Here is a 26,430-nt window from a genome sequence, read left to right on the forward strand (position 1 = left end):
TCACACCTCTGATCCCTCCGCCAGCACGCCGCCATCCTCCTTCTTGTAGAATTTGCACCGTACGCACAGCTCATAGAACGGGTCTGTGGGCAAGAGACGGATGAGGACGCCGATAGGGAAGGATAAGAGCCCAGCGACGATGCTGATGGCCCAGTCTCGGCCAGAGATACGTGTGACTTGGAAGGCTGCCCCGCCGACCTCGACAATGATGACTTGGCCACCACACACTGATACGTCAGCACCGCCTCTAGCACGACCACGATCAACTTGCTGATGATGAAGATCCCCATGAACCAGTAGTTGCGGAAGAAACCCTCAAAGATGTTGAACTGGCGGTCAAGGCGGCGGCAGTTGATTTGGTTGACTGAAGAGTTAGCTCGGACTCGATGCAAGGAGGAAAGACTCACATATCTGACAAAAGACAAACACGTTGAAGACCAGGGTCCGCAATTCCGCCTGCGCAGCGACGCTGTCCGCGTTCGTGCCGAGCAACCGGTGCCCAGCAAAGTGGAGGACGAAGCAGACGATGCACTGATAAATCGCCTGGAAGAGGATCATCTTGCCCATGTCGGGGGTGATGAGGGGTTCGGATGAGCGCGAGGGTTTACGATCCAGCGACGAGTCGGTAGGCGGATCGGTGGCAAGTGCGAGCGCTGCGAATGTGTCCATGATGAGGTTGACCCACAAGAGCTGCACTGCCGATAGAATGGACTGTTTCGCCCGCGACTCGATGGCAGAGACGAAGGTCAAGATGATGGCGGCTATGTTGACCGAGAGTTGAAATTGGATGAACTTTCGGACCGAGTCGTTGACGCACCGACCAGTCTTGATGGCGACGATGATGTTGGAGAAGGAGTCGTCCATCAAGATGATGTCCGAAGCGGTCTTGGCGACCTCGGTGCCGCTGCCCAAGTCAGCTGTGTACCAGCGCACGCCTGAGCGAGTACTCACCTGATACCCATAGCAAATCCAACGTGAGCTAGAACCAAAGCGGGACCATCGTTCGTCCCATCTCCGGTAACCCCAACCACCTCGCCCTGATCCCGCAAAGTCTGCACCAGCAACTTCTTGTCCTCTGGCGAAGACCTAGCAAGCACCTGCAGCTTTGGCACCGCCCGGTGTCGCTCCGAGTCGCTCAACGCGCGAAAGTAGGGTCCCTCCATGACGAGCCCGTCCCCTGTGAGGATCCCACACTCCTTGGCGATTGCCCGAGCGGTGATGACGTTGTCGCCAGTGCACATCTTCACTCCTACACCCGCTCGGAAGCACTGAGATACAGCTTCCGGAACGCCGGGGCGCAGCGGGTCCTGGATGCCGACGATGGTGAGGAGGGTGAGATCGCCCGCGAGCGACTGAAACGAGACGGTGTGCTCGTCGACCATCTCAGCGCCCGCCGGCGGCCAAGAGGCGAAGTCCCGATAGCTGAGGGCAAGGGTACGAAGGGACTGATCGGCGTAGAACCCGATCGTAGACATGTACTGAGACATGGCCCCGTCCGTAAGCTCGGTCGGAGTACCCTGATCCTCGGCGCCTTGGACCGCGACGTACCGACTGCACATCCTGATTAGGACCTCGGAGGCCCCTTTGATGTACAGCCGATACTTGTCGCCGAGATTGACAACGACGCCCATCGCCTTGAGCTCGGACGAAAAGGGGATCATCTGAACGACTGGCTGGCTCTCGCGAGTCTGACGGTAATCCGCCCAGCCGAGGTCGTATGCGAGGCGCAGCAGAGCGGTCTCTGTCTTGCTGCCCACGAAGGTAGCGCCCTCCTCGTTGTCCGCGCGGAAAGCGGTCGAGTTGATGCAGATAGCTTCATTGAGAGTACGCTGAAGCTCCGCAGAGACAGCTCGACCGAGGTCGGAGGCATCGAGTGAGGAGGCCGCGCTCGTATTGGTCCGAGCAGGGTACGATGCCAAGTCCCGCGCGAACCGAGTGTCGAGACCGAGAGTACCGGCGACGACCGTCATCTCGTTCTGGGTAAGGGTCCCGGTCTTGTCTGTGCAGACGACGGTAGCATTGGCCATGGTTTCGCATGACCCCAATACCCGGACGAGTAGATTCTGGCGGGTCATGCGGTTGGTGGCGAATGCGAGGGAGAGGGTGACTGCAAGGGGCAAACCCTCCGGGACGGCAGCGACGATGAGGACGACGGCGATGATGAGTTGTTGGATGAAGTCCTGCCCCTTCTGACCAGGCGTGCGGTCCGCCTCGACTTTGAGGGCGACAAAGTATCGAATCATGAGGGCGAGGAAGAGTAGGCCGCCGGACCAGAGACCGACTTTGACGATGAGCTCCGCGAGCTTGTTGAGTTTGACTTGGAGAGGAGTGGCTTGGGCCTCGCCCAGCATGGCTGCCGGTCAGCTCGAATCGTCTCGACAGACAAGATTCACTCACACATCATGATCCGTCCGTGAAAGGTGTTGGTACCAGTCGAGATGACAATATACTGCCCCACCCCCTCCGTCACCTTCCCTCCAGATACCATAAAGCAATCCAGCTTGCGCCCCTGACCGCCACTGGCATCTCGCTCCGCCATACACTCCTCATAGGTCCCTTTCCGGATTGCATCTGACTCGCCGGTCGCGCCCGACTCGTCGACACGAACGTTGTAACCGGATAGGAAGACGCCGTCGACGGGGATGATTTCTCCCGGCTCGATGAGGGCAACATCGCCGACGACCAGGAGCTTAGTGTTGATGACTTGCTCCTGACCGTTCCGCAAGACCTTGACGGTCCGGTCGTCGCGCTGGTCGTTGAGCTTTTGAAATTGGCGCTTCTTCTGCCAGTCGGTAAGGGAGCTGACGAGGACGATTATGACGATGGCGACGACGATGGCGACACCTTCGACCCACTCAAGAGAAGGTGCAACACAGCCGTCCGGGCAGTCGGCATCTCGGACGATGTGGGGCTCGCCGCCGGTGGCTTGGTAGATACCGAGGACTAGGGATACGACCGCCGCAGCTGTAAGGAGGATCTGAGATTAGCTTGATACGGTGACTGACCTACTAGAATCTTGTCCTTGAACGCCAGCAGCATGAGCTGCAACAAGCTCTTGACCGGCTGTCTTGGGAGCTCGTTGACACCATAAACCTGCTGCCTCATCTCGATGCTCGCCTGCCACTGTGCGCCGACAGGACGCATGGCATCTCCTGCCCTGTCCGCCCCTCCACCAGCTTCGATCAAGCCGGTCTTCCGGTCTACCCCAAGACCCTCCAGGAGGCCCGCCGCGCCTCCGATCTGCTCCAGCTCCTCGAGCGACTTGGGATCCACCATCATCGCCAGGCGGGTGGGCAGCTCCCGGAAGGGGGCGGGATTGACGTAGGCGACATCGGTGTCGCTAGCTCGTGCCGGCTCGGACGCGGTCGCCTTCTCTAGGTGGACTGCAGGGGAGAGGCCGACCTTGACGACTTCTGATGCGGCAGGGGACATATCGTGGACGAACAGGATTCGATATTCCAATGATAGGATGGGGATTGAGATGATCTGCTGACCGGTTAGAAGCTGTATATGGTTGAGTAGCGACTGGAGCGTGAGCGATTTACGGACCGCCTGCCGCGCCAAGGCGCTCTCGTCAGTATACCAAGCTGCACAGCTGTCTCGATGGTCTGGCAGATCGGTTTACCGTCCCCGCCGCGAGAAAATCGCGCTCGGCATTTTTCTCCGCCCTCTGATGTGGCCTATGCCTCCGTGCCGAAGCTCACGGCGCCTATGAGTGGTGGTGGCGTATGCGGCAGTATGTCTGATGTGCCAGCCGCGTGAGCGAGCGGCACGCCTGATCCAACAGGATAGAGTGAAGAGAGGAGTCAATGGCTGCACTGGCGGTGCGGCGCGGCGGGCCGCTGCGCGCTGTGGCCGAGCTGAGCGCTGAGTCCTCGGGCCGAAGTCGGGTCCATGCGTCACGAAGACCAGTGCTGAGGCGTACATACGAGTAGTGTATCAATACATGCTGAAGGGAGGTTGTGAACAGCACTGGGCGTAGGGAAGGATGCATATGAGATGCAAAATGCAGATACAGAAACGTCTCCGCGGAATGACTGCAGCACGTACCTGTCCGTGCGCCAGATTGCCTCAGCATCGAGAGAGCTATTAAGAGCCACCCGTACTGCCCCCCACCTCCCACCTTCCACCTTACACCGGTCACCCTTCACACTAGCTCCACGATCTGCCTGCGATGGACGGCATAAACTGGCCAGAAGCAGGGCCGTCATCAGCACTGATGGCCCAAGTACCTGCGCCGATGGGTCTGGCTGCCCCAGCGCCTATCACTGGCCCTTCGAGCGTGACACTCAACTCTCCTCAATTCGCCGTCCCCCAATTACCCTCCTCGGACCCCTCATCCTCGAGCCGGGGACGCGGTAGTCGAGGCAGAGGACGTGGACTACGTGGTGTCGGTCGCGGCAGGGGTCGGGGAAGAGGCGCTCAGCCAGGAGGTGCGGGTCCCGGTCGACAGTCTGGCCGGACTCGAATATCCACTCGGTCGGGCGGGGATGGGGGCACCGGTCGTCTCAAGCTGTCGCTCAAGATGAACGGGCAGGGAATAGGAGAGGCGGCAGGTGGGACGATGGACAGCTTTCTGGGAGAATACGATCGAGAGCTGGATGAGAATCCAGAGGAACCGCTCGAGTTTGAGGAGCAGTTCATTCTGCGGGTGCCGAAGGAGGTGGCGGATGGGAAGAAGGGCGGTATGGGACTGAGGGAGATGATCAAGGGGAAGGGACTGGAGGCGCTCGAAATGAAGTTTCTTGGTGGGTTGATTACCGCTGGGAGGCCCGCCGCGGGAAGAGCTGATAATCTAGACTCAAGGAGGGCGGCAGTCAAGATTGGCGGAGCAACCTACTCGTCCAAGCTCGTGGACCTGCCCTGTATCATCGAGTCTCAAAAGACGCACGACTCGAGACATCTCTTCAAAGTTGCGGACATCTCACAGGTATGCTGCTTTGTCTAAGAGAAGAATCTGGCTGAGACTTCAGATGCTCGTCCTTGGTCCCCAAGTAGCCTCGGAAGCCAACATCCCATCAGGCGCTATCAATCAAGATGACTATATCTGGCCACACGGCATCACCCCTCCTCTCCGGCACGTCCGGAAACGCCGTTTCAGGAAGCGTCTCAGTCGGCGGATGATCGAGGTAGTAGAGGAGCAAGTGGAGGAGTTGATTGCGAAAGACAATGAGGCCGAGAGCTCTTCGTACGGTACGCCTGCGTCTCTGTCACCGGCTGACGTCCAGATCTGATAGATGCGCTGGACCCCGATATCCCAGACTCATACTATGCCGATTATGATCCGAATGTCCCATGGCAAGGCTATAACCCCAGCGAAGGGTCGTATGGCGATCCAGGAAGCGTCATGCCGTCTGAAGCACCGTGGGAGGAAGGCGAGGACGAAGATGCAGAGGGAGAAGACGATGGACTGGACGAGTGAGTAAAGCCTCCTCCGAGATGCGGGCTCAAGCTGATGACCAGGGATTTGGTAAATGCTATGCGGGAGGAAATATCTCGTTCCGAACAATCAGAGGACGAAGATGGCTTTGAAGAGGGAGATGCAGACGATGCAGACGAAGCTGGGGAAGATGAGGATGAAGATGGGGAAGAGGACGACGAGGAGACTGCGGCCAAGAAGGCCAAGATCAGGCAGTTCGCTAGTGAGATCAAGCAGCTCGAGGCGGCTATTGAGAAGAAGCGGGCAGGATTCCAGGGTGGGAATATCATCATGGTCGTATGTATTGTCGGCTTCATACAATATACAGCGGGCTGGGCTAATGTGTAGAAACGTTTCGAAGAGACCATCGCGGGTATGATGAACGATATCAACAACAAGGCTGTCGCGAGGCAAGTCCTCGTCGATGAAGTCGAACGGGCAAAACCTGTCGCCGAAGCTGTCAACGAGGATGTCGAGATGCCTGCTGCACCCGGTGGAGCCGCAGCGGAACCCGCGCCATTCTCGGACGAGGAGGATGACCTGTTCGGGGAGGAGGAAGAGGACGATGTGAGTGCAGAGGAGGAAGCGACTGGACCGGACACGCCCAGGAGCCAATACGTCGATATGGAGCCAGACAGTCCGGCCATCATGGGCCCGGGTGCCGAGGAGGACGTCCAGACGGACGGAGAGGAACAGCTCGCAGAGGGCACAGAGGAGTACGGGGAAGGAGAAGACGATGACGAGGACGAAGCAGATGAGAACGACGAGATGGCGGCGATGCTGGCTGCTGAGCTGGGTGGGCAGGCCGAGGTGCAAGACCAGACGGACGCGATGGAGGCCATCGATGCCATGGTCCTGGAGGATGACCTGGAGAAGCTGCAAGGCGGAGACGGGATGATGCCTAGCTCGCCGGCGATGGATCAGTTCGCGCCCGACTTCTCGACACGGGAGGGCGGAGTAGGGATGCGCCGATTAGTAGAAGGAGCAGAGGAGGATGATAGTGGAGACAGTGACGATAGCGACGACTAGATGATAGTAGCTACGATACATTGTATACATATGTCCTGTTACCAGCCTCCTACACCCAGTCCAGAGTCCTCATTATCATCTGTCTTTGCCCCTGCCCCAAAGAGACTCTTCAGATCCACCGGTGCCACGTCCTTAACTGGCTCGATACCCTGCTTCTTATCCTTCCTCTCCTTCAGCCTCCGCTCCAGCCGGCCGACCTTCTCTCCCTTCGCCGCCTTGGCTGCCTTGGCCACGTCAATCACCTCGAATACCGGTTCCTTCGCCGCAGGTTTCGTAGGCTTTTTGGCCGGCGCGACGGACAGGGACGGGTCCAGTGCAGCCTCTGCAGCTGGTGGGGCCGCTGGTGCTGGCTTTGCCTTGTGGTCGTCGGCCTTCCCAGTCTTGTCGCTCTTCAACTTTCGTGGCTCCCCGTCCACCCTCGCCTTCTTCACCTTGATCTTCTCACCGTCCTCCGCCTTGCGCTTCTTCACCTTCTTCTCTTCCGCCGGTACAGGCTCGACCACCTCTTCCCTCTCATCCGCTTCACCACCCCACTTCCGCATCGCCCCTGTCCCGCCCACATTCGCCCCACTAGGCTTCATCTTGTTCTCCCTTCGCTCCCTAGCCATCCTCTCCTTCTTGGACTCGGAGACCTCTCCTTTCCGTTTCCGCTCGACGACCCGCTTCGCATCAACAATCTGTAGATTCGGGAGAAGGGCCGACGCCTGAAGGAGTTCCGAATAGTTTGGGTGGGTCGTACCGAGGGGATTCGAGTGAAGGGTCAATGAACGAAGATGTGCCCATTTGGCCGACTTGGGCTTGAGGAACACCCCCTCGATAGCGCCGTACGGCAAAGAGCAGTTCCCGAGGTCGAGAACTTCCAAGCCCTCGCCGCGCCGCACGGTGGAGCTCTCGCCGGGCTGGTCCGAGTCCGAGTCGGCGTCGTTCGCTCGTGGCTTGCGAGTCAGGCTGAGGTCGCCGGTACCCCATGCGGAGATATGGGAGGGAAGGGAAGTGAGGAGTGGAAGATTATTCATCTTAACATCGCGGAGGAGGGGGAGGGGGTAGAGGTCGGGCAGTGATGTAGCGGAGAGTTTTGGGCAATGGGAGAAGGTGAGTTTGGAGAGGTGGACGACCTGTGCGAGCGCCTTGGGGAGGGACGAGAGCGAAGGAGAGTGCGAAACGACTGGAACGTCAGCTTGAATAGGCTCGGAGGAGACAGAGACGCACTGAGAGAGTTGAGCTCTTTCCAGCTGGACAGCACCTCTCCGTCGATGCTCGTCCACTCATTCCCCATAGCCACCAGCGCCTTGAGATTGACCAGCCCCTTCAGACTGTCCGGGAGCTGCTTCAGCCCGCAATTGCTGATATTGAGCACTGCCATGTCAGCTTGACCCTCTTGCACGCTTCAACGCAGACTCACCAGACAATTCCGTCAGACTTCCGACCGCCTCCCACCCTTCACTGATCTGACACCCCGCCAGATTCAACCACGTCACCCCCGTCCCCTTCAACCAGCTCACATCCGTCAATCCGCTCCCCGCCAGATCTACCCTCCTCACGCCCTCTAGCACATCCTTTGGCGGCGGGATAGCGAATGCCGCCTGGGACCAAATAAGCGCGGCGGACGAGCGGATCGCTTTAGGCTTGTACCGCGTCGCTTCGTCCAGAAGCTGCTTGGGCTTCTTCTCGAGCCGTGGAGGACGTGCTGGGCGGGCGTCTGGGCGGGGACGAGATGGACCACCACCTGAAGCGCCTTCGGCGTGAGGCTGACGGAACCGGTCGTTCCCCTCGGGTCGGGGCCGATGGGGAGCGCCGCTGGATTCGGCATGTTGCGGTGCTGCGGGCCCGTTCTGGATCTGTGACCTCTTGCGGCTGCGTGCTGCGCCTCTGTCCATGTTGTAATCGTGCTTGATTGAGGTAAGATGGCAAGATGGCATATGGGCAGCGCTGCGGCTCACAACTTTTTTGCTACACCAGCAACCTGCTTACGTAACGTCATTCTCACTCAGAAAGTTCAAACCGGAAGACATGCTGCAGCCAGATCATCAGCAGCTCACATCCACTCTACTCTCTTGATAAAAGTAGACAACGGCACTGTACAGGACGGCGTATAGTATCTCTGCAGATACTAGCGTGGACCCGCTCGAAAATCTCGCCCAAAATGGCCTTCGTCTCACTGAGATCTGCCCTTCGGACCGGACGTCCATCTCTTCCCTGCGGCATCGCAGCTTTCAGTGTGAGTCTTCGAGCTCCAGTGATTCATGTTGATCGAGCTCTGAGCCTGTAAGATAAATGCTGATTGAAAAGTCTAGCGCGCCCAGCTCATCCCGCCGGCAGGTGCTCATCCAATTATTAGAAGATGTCGACGGTCTAGGCTTCACAAGTGCGTCAGGATGTATCTCGCCAGGGCAAGAGCTACGGCACTGATTGAGTAGATGACCGAGTCCTGGTCAATCCCGGGAGAGCAAGAAATCAGCTCTTACCTACCGGTCAGGCTAGATTCGTACCATGGAAGCGGCCGTCCGACCGGGTCCAGCAGCGAACAGAGGTATGTCCGATCCTCGCTATACTGAGGGCTGCGGAGCTCGGAGCTCAAGCTGCTAGCGTGCCCCCCCACCAACAGCCAGCGCTCCATCAGCATCCGAGCCTGCCGCTGTCCCACCCACCTCTGCCGCCGTCCTCGAAGCCATCCAATCCCTCCCCGTCTCGTTCCATTTCCCACACCGCACCATCTCGCCAAAAGCAAAGACGATATACGGATCCGTCACGCTCGCAGACGTCGTCAAGCGGTTAGAGGACGACTACAAGATTCCATCAGGCGTAGTGGACGTGTTCTGGCGAGAGGAAGATGACCTGGCAAGAATGAAGGAATTGGGACGATGGGAAGTTGAGGTTGCTCCAAAGGCGGGAGAGGACTCGATCGTGTTGGGTATTGAAGTGACGCGGTTGGAGGAATAGGAGATGCATGATGATCTAGGAATGGAAGAGATTGGGATCCTGCCAGGTCTCGATGGGTACTTCTACGGTCCGCACGCCGAGATTCTTGGGTATTTCCAGGCCAAGCTGACGGCGCTTGGACGCCTCGACCCGCTCCCTTTCCAGCCGCCTGAGCTCGACGATCTCTTCTCGCGTTAGATCGGCCTCATCGGGCACATGTGTGGCCTGCATGTCAGCTCAACTGCACTGGAATCTGTGCAAGCTGTGTAGCTCACCCTGAGTCGCGCGACGTGAGCCTTCTCATCAGCCCTTGGATCGTACTTCAGCGGCTCAACAGCCGTCTCCCCGTTCCTCATCGCAGCCTGCCGAGCCTGATGCTGCGCCATATTGTAGTACTTCTCGTGAGGCAGCGTGGCGGTATTGAAGTCCTCGACGAAGGTTGCAAACTCCCGCTTGACCTTATCGCGAGGAATGGCGTCCGGGTCTAGGCGGCGCTGCTCTACCAGCCAAGCGCGGAACTCCTGCTTCGATCAGCTTTTGTCTTCGATGTACAGGATGATAGACGCACATAGGTCATACGTCCGTGACTGCTTTGTCAGCGTTGAACAGTGACCACAAAGACTGATCACTCACTCTCTTTCCGATATCACCCCATACTGACCCCAGGTGCCCGTGGAAGCGGCTGTGATCTTTTTCTAGCACGTTCAGCTCCGGCCTTGCTTGACAGTAGAGCAGCAAGATTCACCTTTTCCTTATCTTTGCCTTCTTCCCGCTTCTCCTTCTCTTTTCTCCGCCGTCTCCTTTCCTTGGACGATCAGCTATGTCTCTCACCCTACACGACAGAGTCTATAACTCACCTCTCGCTCTTCCTCCTCGCGTTCGCGCTCCTTCTGCTTCCTTCGCTTACGTCTCCTCCGCTCTTCCTCCTCCGAGTCGTAGCTATCGCTTGAGGAGGAAGACCTGCTCCTTCTTCGACTTGATCGCTTGCCGCTTGACTCTCTGGGCCGGTAAGAATCGCCCTCAGATTTCCGGCTGCGCTCCTTGTCCCGTCTCGAAGAATCCGGCCTTTCTCGCTCCCTAGGTCTCTCACGTCTCGACCTGTCCCTTGAGTCCGAGCGAGACCTAGATCTTCGCCGGCTGTCCCGAGTACGTTCCGCAGGTCGGTCGCGTGAAGAGGGCGGGTGGTCCCGCTCGCGATCCCGACTGTAGTCCCGTCTCCCCTCGGTCCGCTTGGCCGGCTGGGCTTCTCGCGTAGTGTCTCGGCGAGACCTGCTCTCCTGACCCTTCACGCTCGTGCGCTCGGTCCTCGCTGGTTCTTCTTGTCTCCGCCTAGGAGCTGGCTCGGTCCTGTAGATTAAGGCCAGTGGTTCCGGTTTGGGTGAAAGGCGAGTAGTGTAGAGCGAGGCAGTAGATGTAGGCTCTGATCAGCGACAGCTACTCTTTCTCCATCGCCTCAGTGTGAGACTCACTTGTGCTCTATCTTTAAAGAAGATGAGGGTCTTCTCCCCCGGGAGCTGGGCGAGACATCCCCGTTGCCGTTTCCAGCCTGACTCCGCTGGGGGCTGCCATCCCGCCGCTCTTCCCTTGGTACCCCCTTGATCTGTATTTGCTTCGCTGCCCTGGCTGGACTACCTTCGGAGGTACTTGCGCTGATCTCTGCGCGCGCAGGAGCGGTAGGTCGGACGAGTTTCCGGCGGTCTCGGTCCTCGCTCGGAGGAACGGTGGACGGGGCCGGGAGCGGTCCCGCAGCGAGTGGGGTAATATTTGCGTCGTGTCGAGCTCGAGCGGCGCCCTTGATTGACAATCCGGCCATGGCGATTGGTGAAGCTGGAGTTGAGAATGGCTATGTCGTTTGGCTTGACCGCGAGCTGCGTCGTTGAGCCCACTGAGGAATGTGGCGCTTCGCTTCTGCGAATGTGGCACTGAGCCACGGCCACTGACAAGGTCGATACGCTGCACGATTCCCTCCTGCATAGATACATGTAAGGTGCGGCTCATACTGATGCAGGATGTTATGCGATACCCTCTCGAGGTAACAGAAGCAAGAGAATACATATCGATAGCGCTACGGACCAAGACGCTCAACAACGCTCGGCTGGCAGCAGACGACCATCACGTCCATTTTCAGTCGGGTGGCACCAGTCGCGGAGATCCGAGTCAAGAGGTCCGTGCTGACGCCCAGGATCTCAGTGCCCTTGAAGATGTAGTAGTGGGTAGCAGCCAACGGATCGGTCTGCACCTGGAGATCGAGGATTTCCTGATTCGCGCGGTCTGACAAGAGCCTGCCAAAAACGCCCTTCATGGTCCCAATAAGGTCTGCAGTGGAGGAAAGTCTGCTTTTCACAACTGAATTGCTGTCGATCGATGATTGCTTGCCATCGGCGCTGCGGAAGGTCACAGGAGTCTCGCTGAGCAGATAGGTGATGACCCGGCTGCCCGTCTCTGTCGGTGTGGAATCCTTGTCCCATGCCTGGCATCCGTGAAGGTTGTACGCGAAGCCTGGCGGCGGGTGCAAAGTAGCGGACAACCCTTCGACGGGCTGGACTGACGGAAGATACCGGTCGTCTCGGGCTGTCCACAGCAGAAGCTCCCGAGCCAGGAGCGTCGGTTTCTCGGGCAGCGGAACGTCCACAACAGGCCAGAGAAAAACTCCGGAGTCGAGATCCTTCCAGAACTCTGCGTCGGGTGGCGGCATGTGGCTGAGCAGACGCTGGAAGTGAGACCGGAAGGTTCTGGGTGTAGAGCTCTCCGCCTGGAGGACTGTCGGGGGTGGGCTCATTGCGAAGTCGGCGAATTGGGATGAGTGGCAAATGGTAGAGGTACGTGGCTGGATTTCTGGGGTCTGCGGCGGAGGGGGACCGAGTCTACGTCGGAGCGTGCCGGGCCCCGAGTATGAAAGGATGACCAGATTTAGTACGAATGGCGTGCTCGAGGCTTGGATGCCCAGGCGTTTCACCTTCGCCACGTGCATAGCGAGCAGCCACCCGCTCCGTAGATGGGATATATTTCCCGTATTCCGAAAGAGGGGGGCTCAGGCAGAAAGGTCGGACCGACCGGGATATCAGACCTTTGATAACGCCAGCAAGTCGTCTGCAGTGTATACAAGTTGATCAAGATACATCCCACCAAACTCGTTGCCAACACCCTTATCCAGACCACTCTTCGCTCAGTCCTCCATCATGTACCACTCAATCCCCTTCTCCTTTGACTTCTTCTTCTTCACACCGCCCTCTCCGTCCTCATCGTCCTCTTCATCCTCTTCGTCATCCTCATCATCGTCACTGTCTCCCTTCTTCCTCTTTTCTGCCTTTTTGGGTGCGGGCGGTAGTTCCTTCTTTGGGGGACCGATCTTGCTGTGCAGAGGGGCAATTTTGAGACGGCGCGACATGCCTGCGAAGCGAGATTTGGGGAACTTGGAAAGGACAGACGCGAGATCGTTTCGTTCTGCATGGTCAGCACACGGTCAGTATGTGTGAGGCAGACTTACCTGTTTTGAACTTGATTCCATCAGGGCGCAGAGGCGTTCCCTTCTCGCTCATTGGTCCCGGAGAATGCCGTGGTGAGCTGGACGAGGCGATGTTGGTCACTCGAGCCGGAACCGCAGTCAGCGGAGGACGGGATGTCCCAGCTGGTCTGTAAGGCGAATGAGGAGGTTCGGGAGAAGCCGACATGGCAGGCATTGCTCTCCTGCCTGGCTGTGGCGAGGGTTCTCGCGGGACCGGCGCGACCTTCTCCGCCTCTGTTGGTGCTTTGCTATTCGACGGTCCAGCTTGCGCCGCATCCTCCTCCTTCTCCATCTCGGGCTCAGCCTCCACTGCCGCTGCCCTGCCTTTCTCCGTCCCGTCTTCCTCATCATCACTCCCGATGAACTCCCGGCTCTTTGGCGCCGGTGCCTTCGCAGCAGCCTTGGCTTTGCCCGCTGCCTTCTTGGCCGCTGCAGCCGCCTTCTTCGTTTGCGTTGCCGACTTTTTGGGTGGAGGCCGCTTGGCGGTAGAGGTCACCTTGCTGGGCCCTGCCTCGGCTGATTTGTCGGTAAGGACCGATTCCACTGATATCGCGCGAGCGGGAGGGACATGAGTATCAGCGGCGGGGGCCGCCGACTTGACCGGTACCGCCTCCGCACCTGGCATGATGGCGACGACGTTGTCTTCCGGGGCGGGTGAGGACGAGAGAATACGCTTGCGATTGACCGGGCGGGCAGCCTTCACCGTTGGGGACGTGGTTGTCGATGGGGTGTCGACCGGTCCAGCTGATGCCTCGACTGACTTCTCCAGCTCATCCGCCTTCGACCCTTCCCCTTCCTCGCTGGAAGCAAGCTTTCCAGCACTACCGGGCTGCTCCCCCGCCGCCACGCTCGCAGCAGCTTCCTTTGCTAGCCGCGCCTTCTCCTCGGCACGCTTTCGCCTCCTCTCAAGCTTTTCCGCTTCGTCTTTCAGCTCCTTCTCCCTGACCCTGCTGGAAACGCGCTTCGACCCCTCCGGTCCCATCTCTTCCTGTGTGTCTGGTAGCAACTCCTTCTCCTTCTCCTTGCCCTTGCCTTTTGATACCGTACTAGCCGCCTTTGGCTTCGCTTTCGAGGTGGATACCTTCTTGCCTCCCGCGGGCGTGTCCGCGGAGGGGTTGGAAGCGGATGACATCTGGCGGGAGGCAACGTTTGCGCTTGACTTGGAAGGCCCAATCAGAAGGGGATCCGGCGAGTCTCCCCTGTTCTCCCTTGGCACATTGATGCCAGCCGCCGCCCCGACCGCCTGCACGACCGGAGTTGCTACCGCACTCTTGCTCGCCTTCTTGCTCTGCTTGGGTGCCGCGGGAGTCTTCTTGGCCACCTTTTTGGGCCGGACCGATTCACTTGGGTCATACACGTCATCCTCCGAGTCCTCGAGGAGTGCACGAGACCGCCGAGGGGGTTTCGCCACGACGGGCGCCGGAACCGGGGGGTGATCAGGGGAAGAGGAGAGTTGATAAGGACGTGATGATGATCCAGCGTTGGCAAGCGGAGCCGGCGTGATGGTTTCGTCGACGGGAGGAGCGATACGGGAGTACTGATGCTTCACGATGGGCCGAGGGGGAGATACCTCGACGTCTGCGGGATTGCGCTGAGGTGTGGGCTCGGCATTCTTTCTGGACCCTTGGGTGGGCGAGAAGAGCGGGCGGGACTGGCTGGTGGATCCTGCAGAATCGCCTTTCGCGGCTGAGCTAGCATCCGCCGGGCCGGTCGATGCTGGCGTTTGCACGGCGGGTTGGCCGGGAGGTGGGAGCTGCATATCGCTGCTTTCCGGAATGAGATTGTTGTTTGGGGCTGAGGTGGATTCGGAAGGGGTAAAGGCCTGAATGTTGCTCGTATCGCCTGCTTCATCAGCTCATGACTGGCGACCGTAGCCAGGAATCGAAGAAAGCTTACTCATCGGTACCGTCGACACCGCCTGATCAATAGTCGACCTCCCCGCCTCCCCACTGCCAGTGCCGTTCCCACTCTGACTGGAGCTCGCCTCCTTGCTCCCTGCAGCATTCGCCGAGCTCCCAGGAGGACGCATGATCATCCTCGGATCCACTCCCATTCCCTGATCCACCATCATCCCCGGCTCCAATGCGCGGATCTCCATCTCGCGCGAATCCATCGTGCTTCCGCCTTTGCCAGTACCGTGTGGGCTGGACAGGGTGTGTGGACCTGTTTCGGCAACGACGCGCGCTTGTTGCGTCGAGAGGTGGAGAACTCGAGCGAGTTCCGCGGCTTCGCGGCGTCTGTACTGTCAGCACGGGGGTCCGTGTGACTGTTTAGCGAGAAGGCCGAACTCACCTTGACATTCACGGTTCGCAGGGATGAGAAGCGATTGGCGTTGGTGCTGATGGTTCCGATACCTTGTAATCGACTGTATGGGGTGCTTGTATGGTGCTGATAGAGAGATGATAGAGGTACAGTGTACGCGATGATGATGGTGGAAACGAGAAAGAAATCAGGGGCGCGTCAACACGCGGATTGGCTGGGTGGCAAATTCGCCACGTGGTCTCCGAGTGTGGCGCTCTTTCTCAAGGCAGGAGCTAGCTGCATGGTATCCCGCCATGTCTGCCCTGAGAGCACATAGACCCCGTATTACACGCAGTGGAAAGCTCGGCCGTGAGTTCAGAACATCACAACACATCGCCAGACTCTCATACGCCCCTGATCCCTCGAATCCGCCCTTCTGGTCCGCGACTACTGTATCCCCTAAGCCTCCGCCCGTCTGGCGCCTAATCCAATCTCACGATCATTTCTTCGATCTCGATATCGCTAAGGTCAGCGTCAGCTCGATTTCATTCATAAAAGAGATGCTAACCAGAACTGCTCAATCTCTTGAAGAAGCTCGAGATCCCTCGGGCGTAAGAGCGTGATCGCAGTCCGCTTTCCTCCACACCGCCCACCATCGTCCACCCGGAGAATGTAATCTGCTTTGCTCCATGGCATGTCGTGCTATGGACATCAGCTATAGCTTGGATTGTTAGGTGGGGCAGTGCTTACATTGATGATCACGGGAACCCGGAGTCCATCGAGAGATCGAGCGAGAAGATCGGTGGTGATCAAAATACCGACCGAACCGAGGGAGAACTTCCTGATTCTTCTCTTCCGCTCCTCGTAGTCGACGCCAGAATGCACGCTCATCGTGGGAATTCTTCGCTCTCGCAGCTTCTCCGTAAGCCAGTCAACCCTCTCCTTCTTCGAGCAGAAGATGACCGCGCGATTGAGCATGCCGATCTGATGGAGACGGTGTACTATCTCGAGCTTACAAAACTCCCGCTCATAATCTGCAGAGATATCTGACTCTTTAGCGCTAACCGGGTTGCCTCCCACCACCTGCACTTACAATACTGCTTGACCCCGTCCAGATCGTGCCCTTTCCCCTCCAGTGGAACTCTGACGTGATTGCGCATATACTCATCTGCCGCCTCGAGAACCACTGCCGGAAGGTTGGCTGACAGCATGACGAACTGTTTATTGACCGGTAGACGACGAAGGAGATCTTTGATGGCGTCCGGTGATTCCGGATAGTCCATCGGGTTAGGGGAATTCCCTGACCACGGCAGCATGCTCATATCAGCCTCGCTGAGGCATATTGACCGGACGTGGTCGAGCTCGAGCGCATTTCGTTTGACGAGACCGCAGATCCGCCCGACGGTACCCACGACGACCTGTGGCCTGTGTCTCGCTCGATGGCAGTCCTCTGGAAAGGTGCCGCCTCCGACGAAGGAGTAGCAGTAGACGCCGAGATGCTTGCTGAGGGCGCGGACGGTCGTCCAGATAGCCTGCGCTATCTCTCGAGTGGAGGCGATGACTATAGCTTGGGTTTGCCTGGCTGACGTGTCGATCTGGCAGTCAGCTATGCGTAATCTCAACAGTGAGAGCAGAGAGAGACTCACGGCCTGCAGCATCGGGATCAGGTAGACGCAGCTCTCGTTGACATGCGACTTGACCTGAATGACACAGTCCCGCCTTGCCAGGATGTACTGCATCGCCTCCTTCTGGGCGGCGGCGGGCGGTGGGAGGCAGTATTCGTGGATACCTCTGACGAGTTCTGGCTTGAGCGACATTGTCAAGATCTGGATGTCTCGATGAATAGTGTCAATGGATATCGTCAGCCTACAAGTGATGATCAGTCGTCAATACCCCAAAGTCTGTTGCTGCGGGTGTGCCTGTACCTGGAAGAACGGAAGGACACGGTGTGTGTGTGTGCGGGGTCCGAGCTGACCAAAGCATGAGTGCGAGATCCCTTCAAATCGCCGATCTGAATCGCACCATCTCGAGCTTATCCTGAAGCTCATGCCTTCCTCGTCGGCGTACTGAAGCATACCTCTTGAGTTCTGCTTGGATCAATGTAAGTACAAGAGGGCCCTCACATCTGTCACATGATGTACACATCACCCCTCCCCCTAGATATAGGCCCAGCGCGAAGATCAGGACCCGCCCATTCAGAAGATCAGGTCCGTGACGTTGCGCGGTACCTCGTGCACTAGGATATCACTGTCAGAGTCAGCTTCGAGCCTTCAATCGCAAAGCTGGTGCAGATGCAACTCACTGCGATCTCGCGATGTGTCCGAGCATGATGCAGTCCTGCTCGCGCACAAAGGTGATGGCTTTGCTTCTACTTGTGGACGTACCATGGCCGGCCAGTCGACGCAAGTAGCTGAACTTGTCATGTGGCATGTCATACTATAGCGTCAGCCCTGAATGCTGTACATGTGATCCCCAAGCAAAACTCACGTTGATGATCATATCGGCAGGCTGGTCACCTAGCGCCCTTGCGTGGAAATCGGTAGATATCAAGAGACGATAAGCCCCGGTTCTGAAGTCGTCCAGAGCCACCTTGAGCTGGGCGTCCTCCGTAGCCCGACCAATCCCGATAGCGATAAGGCCGCGCTTTTCAAGTTTGCTGACGAGCCAGTCGACCCGCTTGATCGTGGCGCAGAATACAATGGCGTGGTCGAATAATTTGGACTCGCAAAGATTCCATAGCGTGTCGAGCTGCCACGATCCTGGAATCTCCATGATGTCTGCTGCGTCAGCCCGGTCCTCCACCCATATTGGTGTTGCATGCTCACAGAAGTGCCTCATGCGTCGCAGTAGTTCCTCGATCTCGTCCTCCATCAACAGCAAGGGTTCCCGCATATACCCTTCTGCAGCATACATGACCTCGTCGGGCGTGTCGACCGAGAGCATGACGAGGTGACAGTCGGCTGGCAGGGCGAGGAGGAGTTTGGGAATCACGGTCCTCAAGCCGGGTGATGAAGCGAAGTCGTCGGCATCAGGCAGGAGGAGCATCCTGACGGTAGATAGATTGATCTTGTTGCTCTTGATGAGCTCGTGAACCCGCTCTGGCGTGCCGACGAGGAAGTGGGGATTGCTTGTCGCCCGAGCCGTGTCCCGGACGATGGGATTCTCCGATACGCAGAAGTGACAGAAGACGCCGAGGGTCTTCCCGAGGTCGATCAGCGTCGTGTGAAGCTGCTTGGCGCGCTCGGGAGAGGAGACGATGATGAGCACCTGCGTGGTCCGGACGGAGGAGTTGATCTGGGTGATGAGTAAGAGGATAGATAGACTTTATACTTGTCGAGGTAACTCACGGTCTGCATGATGGACATCATCCAGTGATCATCCGCATCGTCCTGAAGGGACGACTGGATGAGACAGTCCCGCCCGGTTGCTAGGGCGTATATGACCTTCTGACGGTTCGTCGAAAGGGAACTTATACCGTTGTTCCGGCTAAAGCAGCCGAGCTGTCGCTTGACGTGCATCCTTGCGGGACTTTGTATCGCTGATGAAGGCAGCGAGCATGGTGGAAAGAAAGCTTTTTGGTCGGAGTCGAAAGGGATCCGAGCATCATGAACAAAAGCGTGGACGTGTGTGTGTGTGAGGATGATGATGGCGAAAGGGTCGAGTCGTCAGGTTGGATCCAAAGGTGAGGTACGCGAGTCGATGCCGTAAGACTCTCGGAACCGGCGGCATCAGCATCTCGAAGGCGTTCACGGTGCATGCTACGAATCTGTCCGCTATCGTGCCCCAAGAACCGCTGGCGGCAGCCCCGGCGCCTCGTCCTGACACAAAGAGAATTTCCAGCAGACTGAGTGCCGACCGGTTGACTACCCCGTGTGTTTCATCTTCGAGTCCGTGCGTTACTTTCGCCACGTGGACAGCGATCTTCAAGCGATCTTGCCCGGTCGCTTGCAGGCTCAGCGATATCCTCGATCAACTTCACTTTTCCAACCTACACAGCTCTGAACAGTTGAACTCAGCACTCCTCAGCAATCATGGCGGGTCCTAACAGTACGTTCTGACACCCGTCCGATCAAGAGCGAGGAGCCGCTGACAGCCGTTGCAGTGGAAGTATTCCGATTCGGTTTCTACCTCTTCTTCCCTATTTTCGCCATGTACAAATTCGGAGATCCAGTCTGGTGAGCTAACATCGTCTCCAGCGATTGAGCCGTAGTCGATGTACAAGCTGACTTTATCAGGTTCGAGACCTATGTGCAGCCCGTACGCTATTTCCCTGCCTTTATTCGTCTCCGCAGTGTATACAAAGGAATACGACATACTGACGCTTTCCTAGTACAAAGACTACCTACTCCCCTCGTACGAAGACTCCCTCGTAAGCTTCCCACCACCCTTCTTCTCCGGTTGGTCCCAGCTGACATCCTAGAAACCCCCCAAGACAGCCGCGGGGCTGCACGAAGAACTAGCCCGTCTCAAGGCCGCCCGGAAAGCCAAATACACTTCAACTTCAGCCGACGCTTCAGATCTGTCAGTGTCAGCCTCTTCTCAGCCGCCTGCGCCATCACGGACGCTAGAGGCGCTGGCGACGGATCAGGCGATGAAGCGGGATCAGGGCGTTTCAGGGGATCTGGGGAGTGGACCGGGGGCTGTTGGGGAGCAGCAACAGCCGTCGCAGGGGAGGAGATGGGGGTGGGGATCGGGTGGGGGGTCTTCGTCTGAACGATTGGTGTAGCTTCTGCGAGGATCGGAGATGTATTTATAATGCCTCATTCCACAAGGGATGGCTTCTACAGCTCGGTGCAACACTTAAGTCATTCCTTGTCCTGCCTCATCGGCGGCGCTGTGCTGCTGATCCAAGGCTTTGGGCAAGTGGAACCCCACAGTTGTAATATGCTATACCATCCCGCATGATCTCTAACGTACTCCTAGCAACTATCTAATCAGAAAAAGAAAGGGAAGGGGGGAACGGACGGATATCTCAAACCGAATCGAAACGATCCAGCCGAAACAGCGTCCATGAATGAGGTCAACCGTCCACCCGACAAGCGAAGTGGACGACGACCCCGATGGCGACTTGCCCATGCGGGCATTTTAGGGGAGAGTGGGAATTATGGGGAAAGGGGTTCGTAAGGTATCACCGGGGAAAAGCCAAGAGGAAGAGAGTTTGCGTTGATGGGTTGGTGGAGGGGGATTTGGCTTAGATGAGGTCGGCCACGTTGAGGGGCATCTCGTCGACGTGTGTGTTGCTGCGGAGTCAGCTATTGCTTTTCGGAGAAATAGACCCGAACTCACTAGAACTGCTCAATCTCGCGGAGCATCTTAACGTCCTCGGCGTTAACAAAGTTGATCGCGACACCCTTCCGGCCGAAACGTCCTCCTCGACCAATTCGGTGGATGTAGTTTTCCTTGGAAGCGGGCAAGTCGTACTGATGGTCAGTCGAGATCAAGCATAGTCTGCGCATAAACTCACGTTGATGACCAACGACACCTGCTGGACATCGATACCACGGGCAAGGAGGTCGGTGGCGATAAGCACACGCGACGAACCCGATCGGAACTCCTTCATAATGACCTCACGCTGGGTCTGGTCCATGTCGCCGTGCATGGCCGAGACGGTGAACTCGCGCTCGTGGAGCTTGGAGGTGAGCCAGTCGACCTTGCGACGGGTGGAGCAGAAGATGACGGCCTGGGTGATAGTGACGGTCTCGTACAGGTCGCAGAGGGTGTCGAGCTTCCAGTCCTCCTTCTCTACGGCAATGTCTGGCCATCAGCCCAGCCCAATACCGAAACCGGTCAGACTTACAGAACTGCCTAATACCCTCAAGGGTGAGCTCGTCACGCTTGACGAGAATACGGATGGGGTCACGCATGAACTTCTTGGTGACCTCGAGGACCTCGACGGGCATGGTGGCGGAAAGGAGGACGACCTGGGTGTCGGCGGGGAGGAGCTGGAAGATGTCGTAGATTGAGTCCTTGAACCCGGTGGACAGCATCTCGTCGGCCTCGTCGAGGCAGAACATCTTGACGCCGTCCGTCTTGAGGGCACCACGGTTGATCATGTCAAAGACACGACCGGGGGTACCGACAACGACGTGAGGGCCGTCGTTGAGCTTGGCCATGTCCTCACGGACAGCGGTACCACCGACACAGGCGTGGCAGTCGACGTTCAGATAGTCACCGAGGGCGACGACGACCTTCTGGATCTGCTGCGCGAGCTCTCGGGTGGGGGCAAGAATCAAGGCCTGGGTCTTCTTGACGGTGGTGTCGATCTGACCAGTCAGCCGAGACCTCCTCGATCAAAGTCAAAGGGGCTGACGACATACCCTCTGAAGGATCGAGATCGAGAAGGTAGCGGTCTTGCCGGTACCGGACTGAGCCTGGGCGATACAGTCACGGCCAGTGATGATGGGCATGATAGCACGCTGTTGAATGGCCGAGGGGCGCTCGAAACCGTAGGCGTAGACACCACGGAGGAGGTCCGACTTGAGTTCCATGTTGTCGAAGCTAGGAATCAGCTGCGCTCCCCTTGACTGCTAGATCGGCAAACGTACTTGTCGACAACTTGGTCCCAGTTAGACTCGATGGTCTCGCCGGCGAGTTCGAGGTCATTGCCCTCGGGAGCTTTGGAGCTGTTTGTCAGCTGTTGATCTAGGTGGCTGGCGATGCTTGTCGCGTCGGTATTGCTGTCTCTTCTCCTTCACATCGCCGCTGACAGCTCTAGGAGCATCTCTCCAACCTCCTCCCAAGCCCATCTCAAACAGACGTGACATCCAGCCACTCGCCACCCAGCCATTCCACACCCATTCCTCCCTTGTCTCTCCTTTGTCAAAAGCGACCTCCTCGACCTGACCCTCGCTCAACTCACTCAGACATGATGTGTTAGTGTTGTTCTTTCACTGATTGGCTCTATCGTTCAGACAGAGCGAATCGGTATGCGTTTGAGTGGTGCTTGGGTGGGTAGTAAGGTGTAGATGTGATCCCTAAGGAGATATAGAGAAATACAAGGGAGGAGAGCGCGAGGGGGGCATGCAAATTTCAGCCAAACCCTCTCGTAATCGCATCCACCTGGTGCGTCGCCCCTTTGTAGTGGCGGAGATCGCCGGACAAAGGAACGGGCCGGAGTTAGCCGGTATTAAGCCAATGTGGCTCATATAGGGGGACGCACGGGCATCGTCACGGGGAGACGCGAGCCAAAAGGTTGCGGTTTCAAGACATGCTTTCCGTCCATCGACCTATAAAGCTATGACCATGCCGCATGGCCCCTATACACCAGCCCCTGCACCCAAACGCAGCACGTACGCCTCTAGGCATCCGGAAAATCCACATACAAAACCTTGTGGATCTGCTCAACGCCTGTCTACTGAGAGGCGAGATTGAGCGTGCAACTCGCGCATGGTCCATCCTGGTGAGCTCTGCGTCAGATCTTGCTTCAAGCTGCCAGGAGCTGACTATAAGATACGATGCCGTGAAGTCGACTGGCGGTCGCGATGGCGCTGGGGCCTCGCGCTGCTCACAGCGTCTCAAGCTAAAGATGACCTGGACCCCCAGCCTCAGGACAGGGAAGGTGGGGATATCTCGAAGTGGCTCCGCGGTCTCCGTGTTTCGGTCCACCAGGATGAGGTACGCTATCTGCTTCGTATCGAATGCGTGAGATCACCAGCTGACCCATCCAGAAACCCGCCATCATGCACGCCCTGATCCTCCACCTGATCCGGCAGAAGCAATACCGCGAAGCGCTCGACGAGCTCGAGACATACCTCACCTCCTACCCTTACCTCCTCTCGGGACCGCTACATACCTATGCGGGCATGCTGGCTTTCTACCTCGCCCAGCCCCCGGATCTACGGGGCGAGGGGCTCGGGGCCGTTGCCGAGGGACCGGGCGGAGTTGCGGTCGCAGGGAGGGGGGATGGCGGGTCGGCTAGCTCATCGCCCCCGCCGCGGGCGGCCAGCGGGACAGTCCGGGTCGCGGATGTCAGTCTGGTACGACAGGCGAGGGTGTGGTTCGTCAAGGCGCAGGATATAGGGCGGGACGAGGTAGCAGCCGAGTTCGTACGGATTGTAAGTTGGAGTTCGTCCTCAGTATCAAATAAGGGTGTCACTCACACACCAGATCGATTCTGCGACAAACGGTACAGGAGCCGACTTATCGGACGATGACGATGACGACGACGACCGCGTCCCGCCGGCACAACCCTCGCTGTACAGCATGCTTCACCCGGACTCTGAGTCTGACGACCTGGGGGACCCCATCGACCAGTACGATTCCGACTAGAACCCTCTTTCGACCGCTTTTTGCATCTTATATCGATCACAGGCCGGAGTATAAACCTATATGTCAAGATCATACATTTCACAGATACCCACATCCTACAGTTTGCTATTTATACCCTTCTATCGCCCGGATAAGCCCACCACGCACCTGCCCCCTTCTCCTCTTCTTCCAGATCCCCCGCTCTCGCTGTTGGCGTCGCGACCTCACCCACGTCGCTCACGCCGCTGATCCCGCTAATCCCACTATACCTCTCCTTCCCCAGCTGCCCCGGGCTACTCGAGGCGCTCAACACACTCAAGCCCGTCATCACGCTCTCCCTTCCTCCGCCCGGACTCCGCTTCCCTAGCCTTTCCACATCGAGCGCCATCCCCGTCTCCCGCCTTAAGCGCGCCAGGCTCGCCATCGCTCTGACGCCCACCTCGCTGTCTCGCTGGTATCCGCTCAGTGAAACGCCCCGATCCGCGCTGTATTGAGGCAACGTGGCGGACTCTGGAGCTTGACGCCAAGACTGTTGGCGGCTTGGCGGTCCGCGACCGTCGGCTCGGCTGGATGGGAGAGGGAAGAGGTATTCTTCCTTTGTTGGGCTGGTCGTAGGGGAGGACATGGGCGTAGCGTAGAAGAGGGTCCGGCGGTGGTCCGAGACTGAGGGGGTGTAGGAGGACACGGGGGAGGGGGCGGTGCTTTTGCGCTGAGTTAGGTCGTTGCGCCCCGGCACAGGGCGTGAGGTGGAGGATGGGCTGTATGACCCTTGTGCGGAGGATACCTCGGCCACTTGCGGGACAGGTTTGCGCCGATACGAGTTGGTGCGTACTGGAGCGGAGGGGATGGCGATTATGGAAGCACCGGGGGAAGGGGGAGTGATGGCGGTCGCGATGGGTGTTTGGCGGGATGGGGTTTGTCCGAGCCGAGCCAGACCCATCTCTCCGCGGGAAGAAGTAGGAGACGGACCTGGCGAGAAGGAAGAAGCGAACGAGGCGAGTCGAGTGTTTGTCGACCCGACGACCGCATCGTCCGAGTTCGACGCGTCGAACGGGTCGGCCGTACCTTGGCTACTCTCTACACGCCTCGCCTCTCCGTCCCTCGCTCCGCCAATCCACAATCTCTCCGCGCCTGGATTATCACCCGCTATACTGGGTAATGTCCCGCTCTCTGGTCGAGTATCGGGCGGGACCGGCGTCGGCGGCCACTGCGCCAGCGTGAGGGGATCGACCGTCACTCTCTTTGGCGCATATATCGACCCGAGGTTCTTCCTCGTCTTCCTGTCCGGTCTATTCTCGCCTATTGCCCGCGATCGTCCATGCATGTCGGTACGGGATGGTTGTTCTCGAAGTGGCGTGGGCGGAGAGAAGGCTGCAAACGCCGAAGAGGTAAAGCTGAGCTTCGGCGCATGCGCTCTTGGCTGACAATGTCAGTTATACATCCAGGGACGTCGATGTGGGCAAACTCACTGTGCGCAGTACGACCTTATCCGGTGCTGTCGGTATCGCTGCCCTGCCCGAGCCCAATCCATGCTGCTCTGCGTGGACGACGTAAAAGTCCGTCGTCCCGCCCGCATCGAGCTTGCGGAACGTGCCCTGTATAGGTCCACCCACGAAGAGCCCACTCCGCCTCTTCCGCCGTTCTTCTTTGATACTGTACGCCCAGATCAGGCTCCCTATCACGCCAGCTCGACTGAGGAGGAGTAAACAACCCCGCAGGAGGATGACGATGAAGGTCACGGTGGGCGCGAGGGCGTCGAGCGGGACGAAACCAAGGGCGGTCTCGGCGCCGGAGAGGAGGATGGAGAGGGTGCAGATGAGGAGGGGGCGGAGGGTGGGGAAGGAGGATAGGTAGGCGTAGGTTGAGGGTGGGTGGAGGAGGGGGATGAGCGCGAGGAGGACGACAAAGAGGATGTAGGCGAGTGCTAGCTGATCAGCTGGAAGTGGGGAGACATTTACGCAGGGGATGGGCGAACATACCGGCTATCGTTCCGATGTTGGTCAATACAGCGTTGACCCAGTCTTCCTGGATGTTGGCGAAGGAGAGGAAGATGGCACCTCGCACTTGGCCTGCGCCGATCAGCTATACTCTAAGCAGCGAGTCAGGGCTTACGATGCTGTACAAACGCAAACCCTCCTAGCAGGCTCGCAGCATAAGCGAGAGGAATGAGCGGCGCGATCAATACAGCATACACGATACTGGATCCCTTGCCCTGCAGGGAGAATGGCAGGTACCCCCTGATATCGCTGAGGAGGTGCGAAGTGAGCGCGAGGAGGTATACCAGTATCGGCGTGGCTGAGGCGATTGCTGCCCAGGTCAGCTCTATCGATACGCAGGCAGAGGTACGCGTAGTCAAGGTAAGACTCACCAAGGGCGGTATCGGTCGACCGGAAGTTGGAGAAGCTCGGGCGAAGAAGGAAGTATCCGAGGTCCCAGGCGTGTACGCCGAGGTGGAGGATGATCTCTATGCCTAGTAGGAGGAGAGAGGCGCGAGGGATCTTCCATGTTGAGATGAGAAGGAAGGGAAGGATGACGATGAGGAGGGCGAAGGGGATGGAGGCGACTGATGGTAACAGCTATGTCGTCGACCACCTAGTCCGCGTCAAGGACAACCAGTGGACATACCGATATGCTGTGAACTGGAGAGGCCCTGACAGCGCACGTTCACCAGCTGGGAGAAACACCTGACTGGCAAGTCGAGCTGAGCTATTACGCCTGAGTTGCTCATCGCGATGTTCCAACGTCCCTTGTCGACACTTGTCCTAGAGCGAGTACGTGATCGCAGTCTGGTCGCTACTTCGACGCGCCTGCTGTCGCATGATGAGTCGGTAGCTCTTCGAGGGTGGTCCTAGTCGAAAGTGTAATATGGCAGTCTGATTGAGTAAGTCAAGGAGTTCGATCTACCAAGGAAGTCATGGAGCAAGCAGGCGGCTCGGAGGACTGTCCGTATGAGGTGACGAGCAAGTTCATCTGCCGAGGCGCTGAGATCTCAGTCGTCAACAACGGGTAGCTTAGCTCCCGCGCCCGCCAGGCAAGCAGCAGCAGGTCCGAGCTCAGCGTGACTGATGGG

General features: G+C 58.1%; 13 protein-coding genes across 13 annotated transcripts; 4 read left to right on the top strand and 9 right to left on the bottom strand.

Moving 5' to 3' along the window:
• MKK02DRAFT_34525 (uncharacterized protein) lies at positions 1 to 3,279 on the bottom strand (the record flags this gene model as incomplete). The annotated part of the gene is made up of 6 exons (XM_053088961.1): positions 1 to 227; positions 272 to 364; positions 408 to 904; positions 952 to 2,353; positions 2,398 to 2,977; positions 3,010 to 3,279. The coding sequence occupies 6 exons, from the start codon at positions 3,277 to 3,279 to the stop codon at positions 1 to 3; spliced, it is 3,069 nt and encodes a 1,022-aa protein (XP_052943335.1).
• An 895-nt stretch (positions 3,280 to 4,174) lies between these two features.
• Positions 4,175 to 6,448, top strand: MKK02DRAFT_38215 (TAFII55 protein conserved region-domain-containing protein; the record flags this gene model as incomplete). Its single annotated transcript, XM_053089991.1, has 6 exons — positions 4,175 to 4,748; positions 4,800 to 4,930; positions 4,974 to 5,193; positions 5,229 to 5,418; positions 5,464 to 5,716; positions 5,768 to 6,448. The coding sequence occupies 6 exons, from the start codon at positions 4,175 to 4,177 to the stop codon at positions 6,446 to 6,448; spliced, it is 2,049 nt and encodes a 682-aa protein (XP_052943336.1).
• A 38-nt stretch (positions 6,449 to 6,486) lies between these two features.
• On the bottom strand, positions 6,487 to 8,325 carry MKK02DRAFT_17326 (uncharacterized protein; the record flags this gene model as incomplete). Its single annotated transcript, XM_053085772.1, has 4 exons — positions 6,487 to 7,613; positions 7,658 to 7,804; positions 7,851 to 8,087; positions 8,172 to 8,325. 4 exons carry the CDS (start codon positions 8,323 to 8,325, stop codon positions 6,487 to 6,489), a joined length of 1,665 nt encoding a protein of 554 aa, XP_052943337.1.
• A 266-nt stretch (positions 8,326 to 8,591) lies between these two features.
• Positions 8,592 to 9,321, top strand: MKK02DRAFT_38217 (uncharacterized protein; the record flags this gene model as incomplete). The annotated part of the gene is made up of 5 exons (XM_053089992.1): positions 8,592 to 8,666; positions 8,738 to 8,813; positions 8,866 to 8,978; positions 9,035 to 9,253; positions 9,292 to 9,321. The coding sequence occupies 5 exons, from the start codon at positions 8,592 to 8,594 to the stop codon at positions 9,319 to 9,321; spliced, it is 513 nt and encodes a 170-aa protein (XP_052943338.1).
• Positions 9,322 to 9,403: 82 nt separating this feature from the next.
• Positions 9,404 to 9,891, bottom strand: MKK02DRAFT_17374 (uncharacterized protein; the record flags this gene model as incomplete). The annotated part of the gene is made up of 2 exons (XM_053085777.1): positions 9,404 to 9,592; positions 9,643 to 9,891. Coding segments are annotated over 2 exons (438 nt in total), but the record flags the coding sequence as incomplete, so codon positions are not given.
• Positions 9,892 to 11,432: 1,541 nt separating this feature from the next.
• On the bottom strand, positions 11,433 to 12,146 carry MKK02DRAFT_38219 (uncharacterized protein; the record flags this gene model as incomplete). Its single annotated transcript, XM_053089993.1, has 1 exon — positions 11,433 to 12,146. One exon carries the CDS (start codon positions 12,144 to 12,146, stop codon positions 11,433 to 11,435), a length of 714 nt encoding a protein of 237 aa, XP_052943340.1.
• A 387-nt stretch (positions 12,147 to 12,533) lies between these two features.
• On the bottom strand, positions 12,534 to 15,172 carry MKK02DRAFT_38220 (uncharacterized protein; the record flags this gene model as incomplete). The annotated part of the gene is made up of 4 exons (XM_053089994.1): positions 12,534 to 12,811; positions 12,855 to 14,714; positions 14,769 to 15,109; positions 15,165 to 15,172. 4 exons carry the CDS (start codon positions 15,170 to 15,172, stop codon positions 12,534 to 12,536), a joined length of 2,487 nt encoding a protein of 828 aa, XP_052943341.1.
• A 423-nt stretch (positions 15,173 to 15,595) lies between these two features.
• Positions 15,596 to 16,930, bottom strand: MKK02DRAFT_38221 (P-loop containing nucleoside triphosphate hydrolase protein; the record flags this gene model as incomplete). Its single annotated transcript, XM_053089995.1, has 5 exons — positions 15,596 to 15,635; positions 15,682 to 15,815; positions 15,864 to 16,159; positions 16,207 to 16,708; positions 16,760 to 16,930. The coding sequence occupies 5 exons, from the start codon at positions 16,928 to 16,930 to the stop codon at positions 15,596 to 15,598; spliced, it is 1,143 nt and encodes a 380-aa protein (XP_052943342.1).
• A 378-nt stretch (positions 16,931 to 17,308) lies between these two features.
• Positions 17,309 to 18,631, bottom strand: MKK02DRAFT_38222 (P-loop containing nucleoside triphosphate hydrolase protein; the record flags this gene model as incomplete). The annotated part of the gene is made up of 5 exons (XM_053089996.1): positions 17,309 to 17,360; positions 17,416 to 17,549; positions 17,601 to 17,890; positions 17,939 to 18,407; positions 18,461 to 18,631. 5 exons carry the CDS (start codon positions 18,629 to 18,631, stop codon positions 17,309 to 17,311), a joined length of 1,116 nt encoding a protein of 371 aa, XP_052943343.1.
• A 513-nt stretch (positions 18,632 to 19,144) lies between these two features.
• MKK02DRAFT_38223 (uncharacterized protein) lies at positions 19,145 to 19,839 on the top strand (the record flags this gene model as incomplete). Its single annotated transcript, XM_053089997.1, has 5 exons — positions 19,145 to 19,160; positions 19,216 to 19,288; positions 19,349 to 19,370; positions 19,444 to 19,482; positions 19,534 to 19,839. The coding sequence occupies 5 exons, from the start codon at positions 19,145 to 19,147 to the stop codon at positions 19,837 to 19,839; spliced, it is 456 nt and encodes a 151-aa protein (XP_052943344.1).
• Positions 19,840 to 20,304: 465 nt separating this feature from the next.
• Positions 20,305 to 21,980, bottom strand: MKK02DRAFT_28380 (P-loop containing nucleoside triphosphate hydrolase protein; the record flags this gene model as incomplete). The annotated part of the gene is made up of 7 exons (XM_053087541.1): positions 20,305 to 20,353; positions 20,400 to 20,533; positions 20,578 to 20,867; positions 20,911 to 21,376; positions 21,431 to 21,611; positions 21,659 to 21,736; positions 21,973 to 21,980. The coding sequence occupies 7 exons, from the start codon at positions 21,978 to 21,980 to the stop codon at positions 20,305 to 20,307; spliced, it is 1,206 nt and encodes a 401-aa protein (XP_052943345.1).
• A 382-nt stretch (positions 21,981 to 22,362) lies between these two features.
• MKK02DRAFT_38225 (uncharacterized protein) lies at positions 22,363 to 23,381 on the top strand (the record flags this gene model as incomplete). Its single annotated transcript, XM_053089998.1, has 4 exons — positions 22,363 to 22,512; positions 22,563 to 22,727; positions 22,781 to 23,167; positions 23,220 to 23,381. The coding sequence occupies 4 exons, from the start codon at positions 22,363 to 22,365 to the stop codon at positions 23,379 to 23,381; spliced, it is 864 nt and encodes a 287-aa protein (XP_052943346.1).
• A 109-nt stretch (positions 23,382 to 23,490) lies between these two features.
• On the bottom strand, positions 23,491 to 26,088 carry MKK02DRAFT_38226 (uncharacterized protein; the record flags this gene model as incomplete). Its single annotated transcript, XM_053089999.1, has 6 exons — positions 23,491 to 24,780; positions 24,830 to 25,284; positions 25,340 to 25,429; positions 25,473 to 25,667; positions 25,729 to 25,923; positions 25,986 to 26,088. 6 exons carry the CDS (start codon positions 26,086 to 26,088, stop codon positions 23,491 to 23,493), a joined length of 2,328 nt encoding a protein of 775 aa, XP_052943347.1.
• Between the last annotated feature and the right edge of the window lie 342 nt (positions 26,089 to 26,430).

This window comes from Dioszegia hungarica (assembly GCF_025882075.1).
Source record: "Dioszegia hungarica strain PDD-24b-2 chromosome Unknown MKK02contig_16, whole genome shotgun sequence".
Lineage (NCBI taxonomy): Eukaryota > Fungi > Basidiomycota > Tremellomycetes > Tremellales > Bulleribasidiaceae > Dioszegia > Dioszegia hungarica.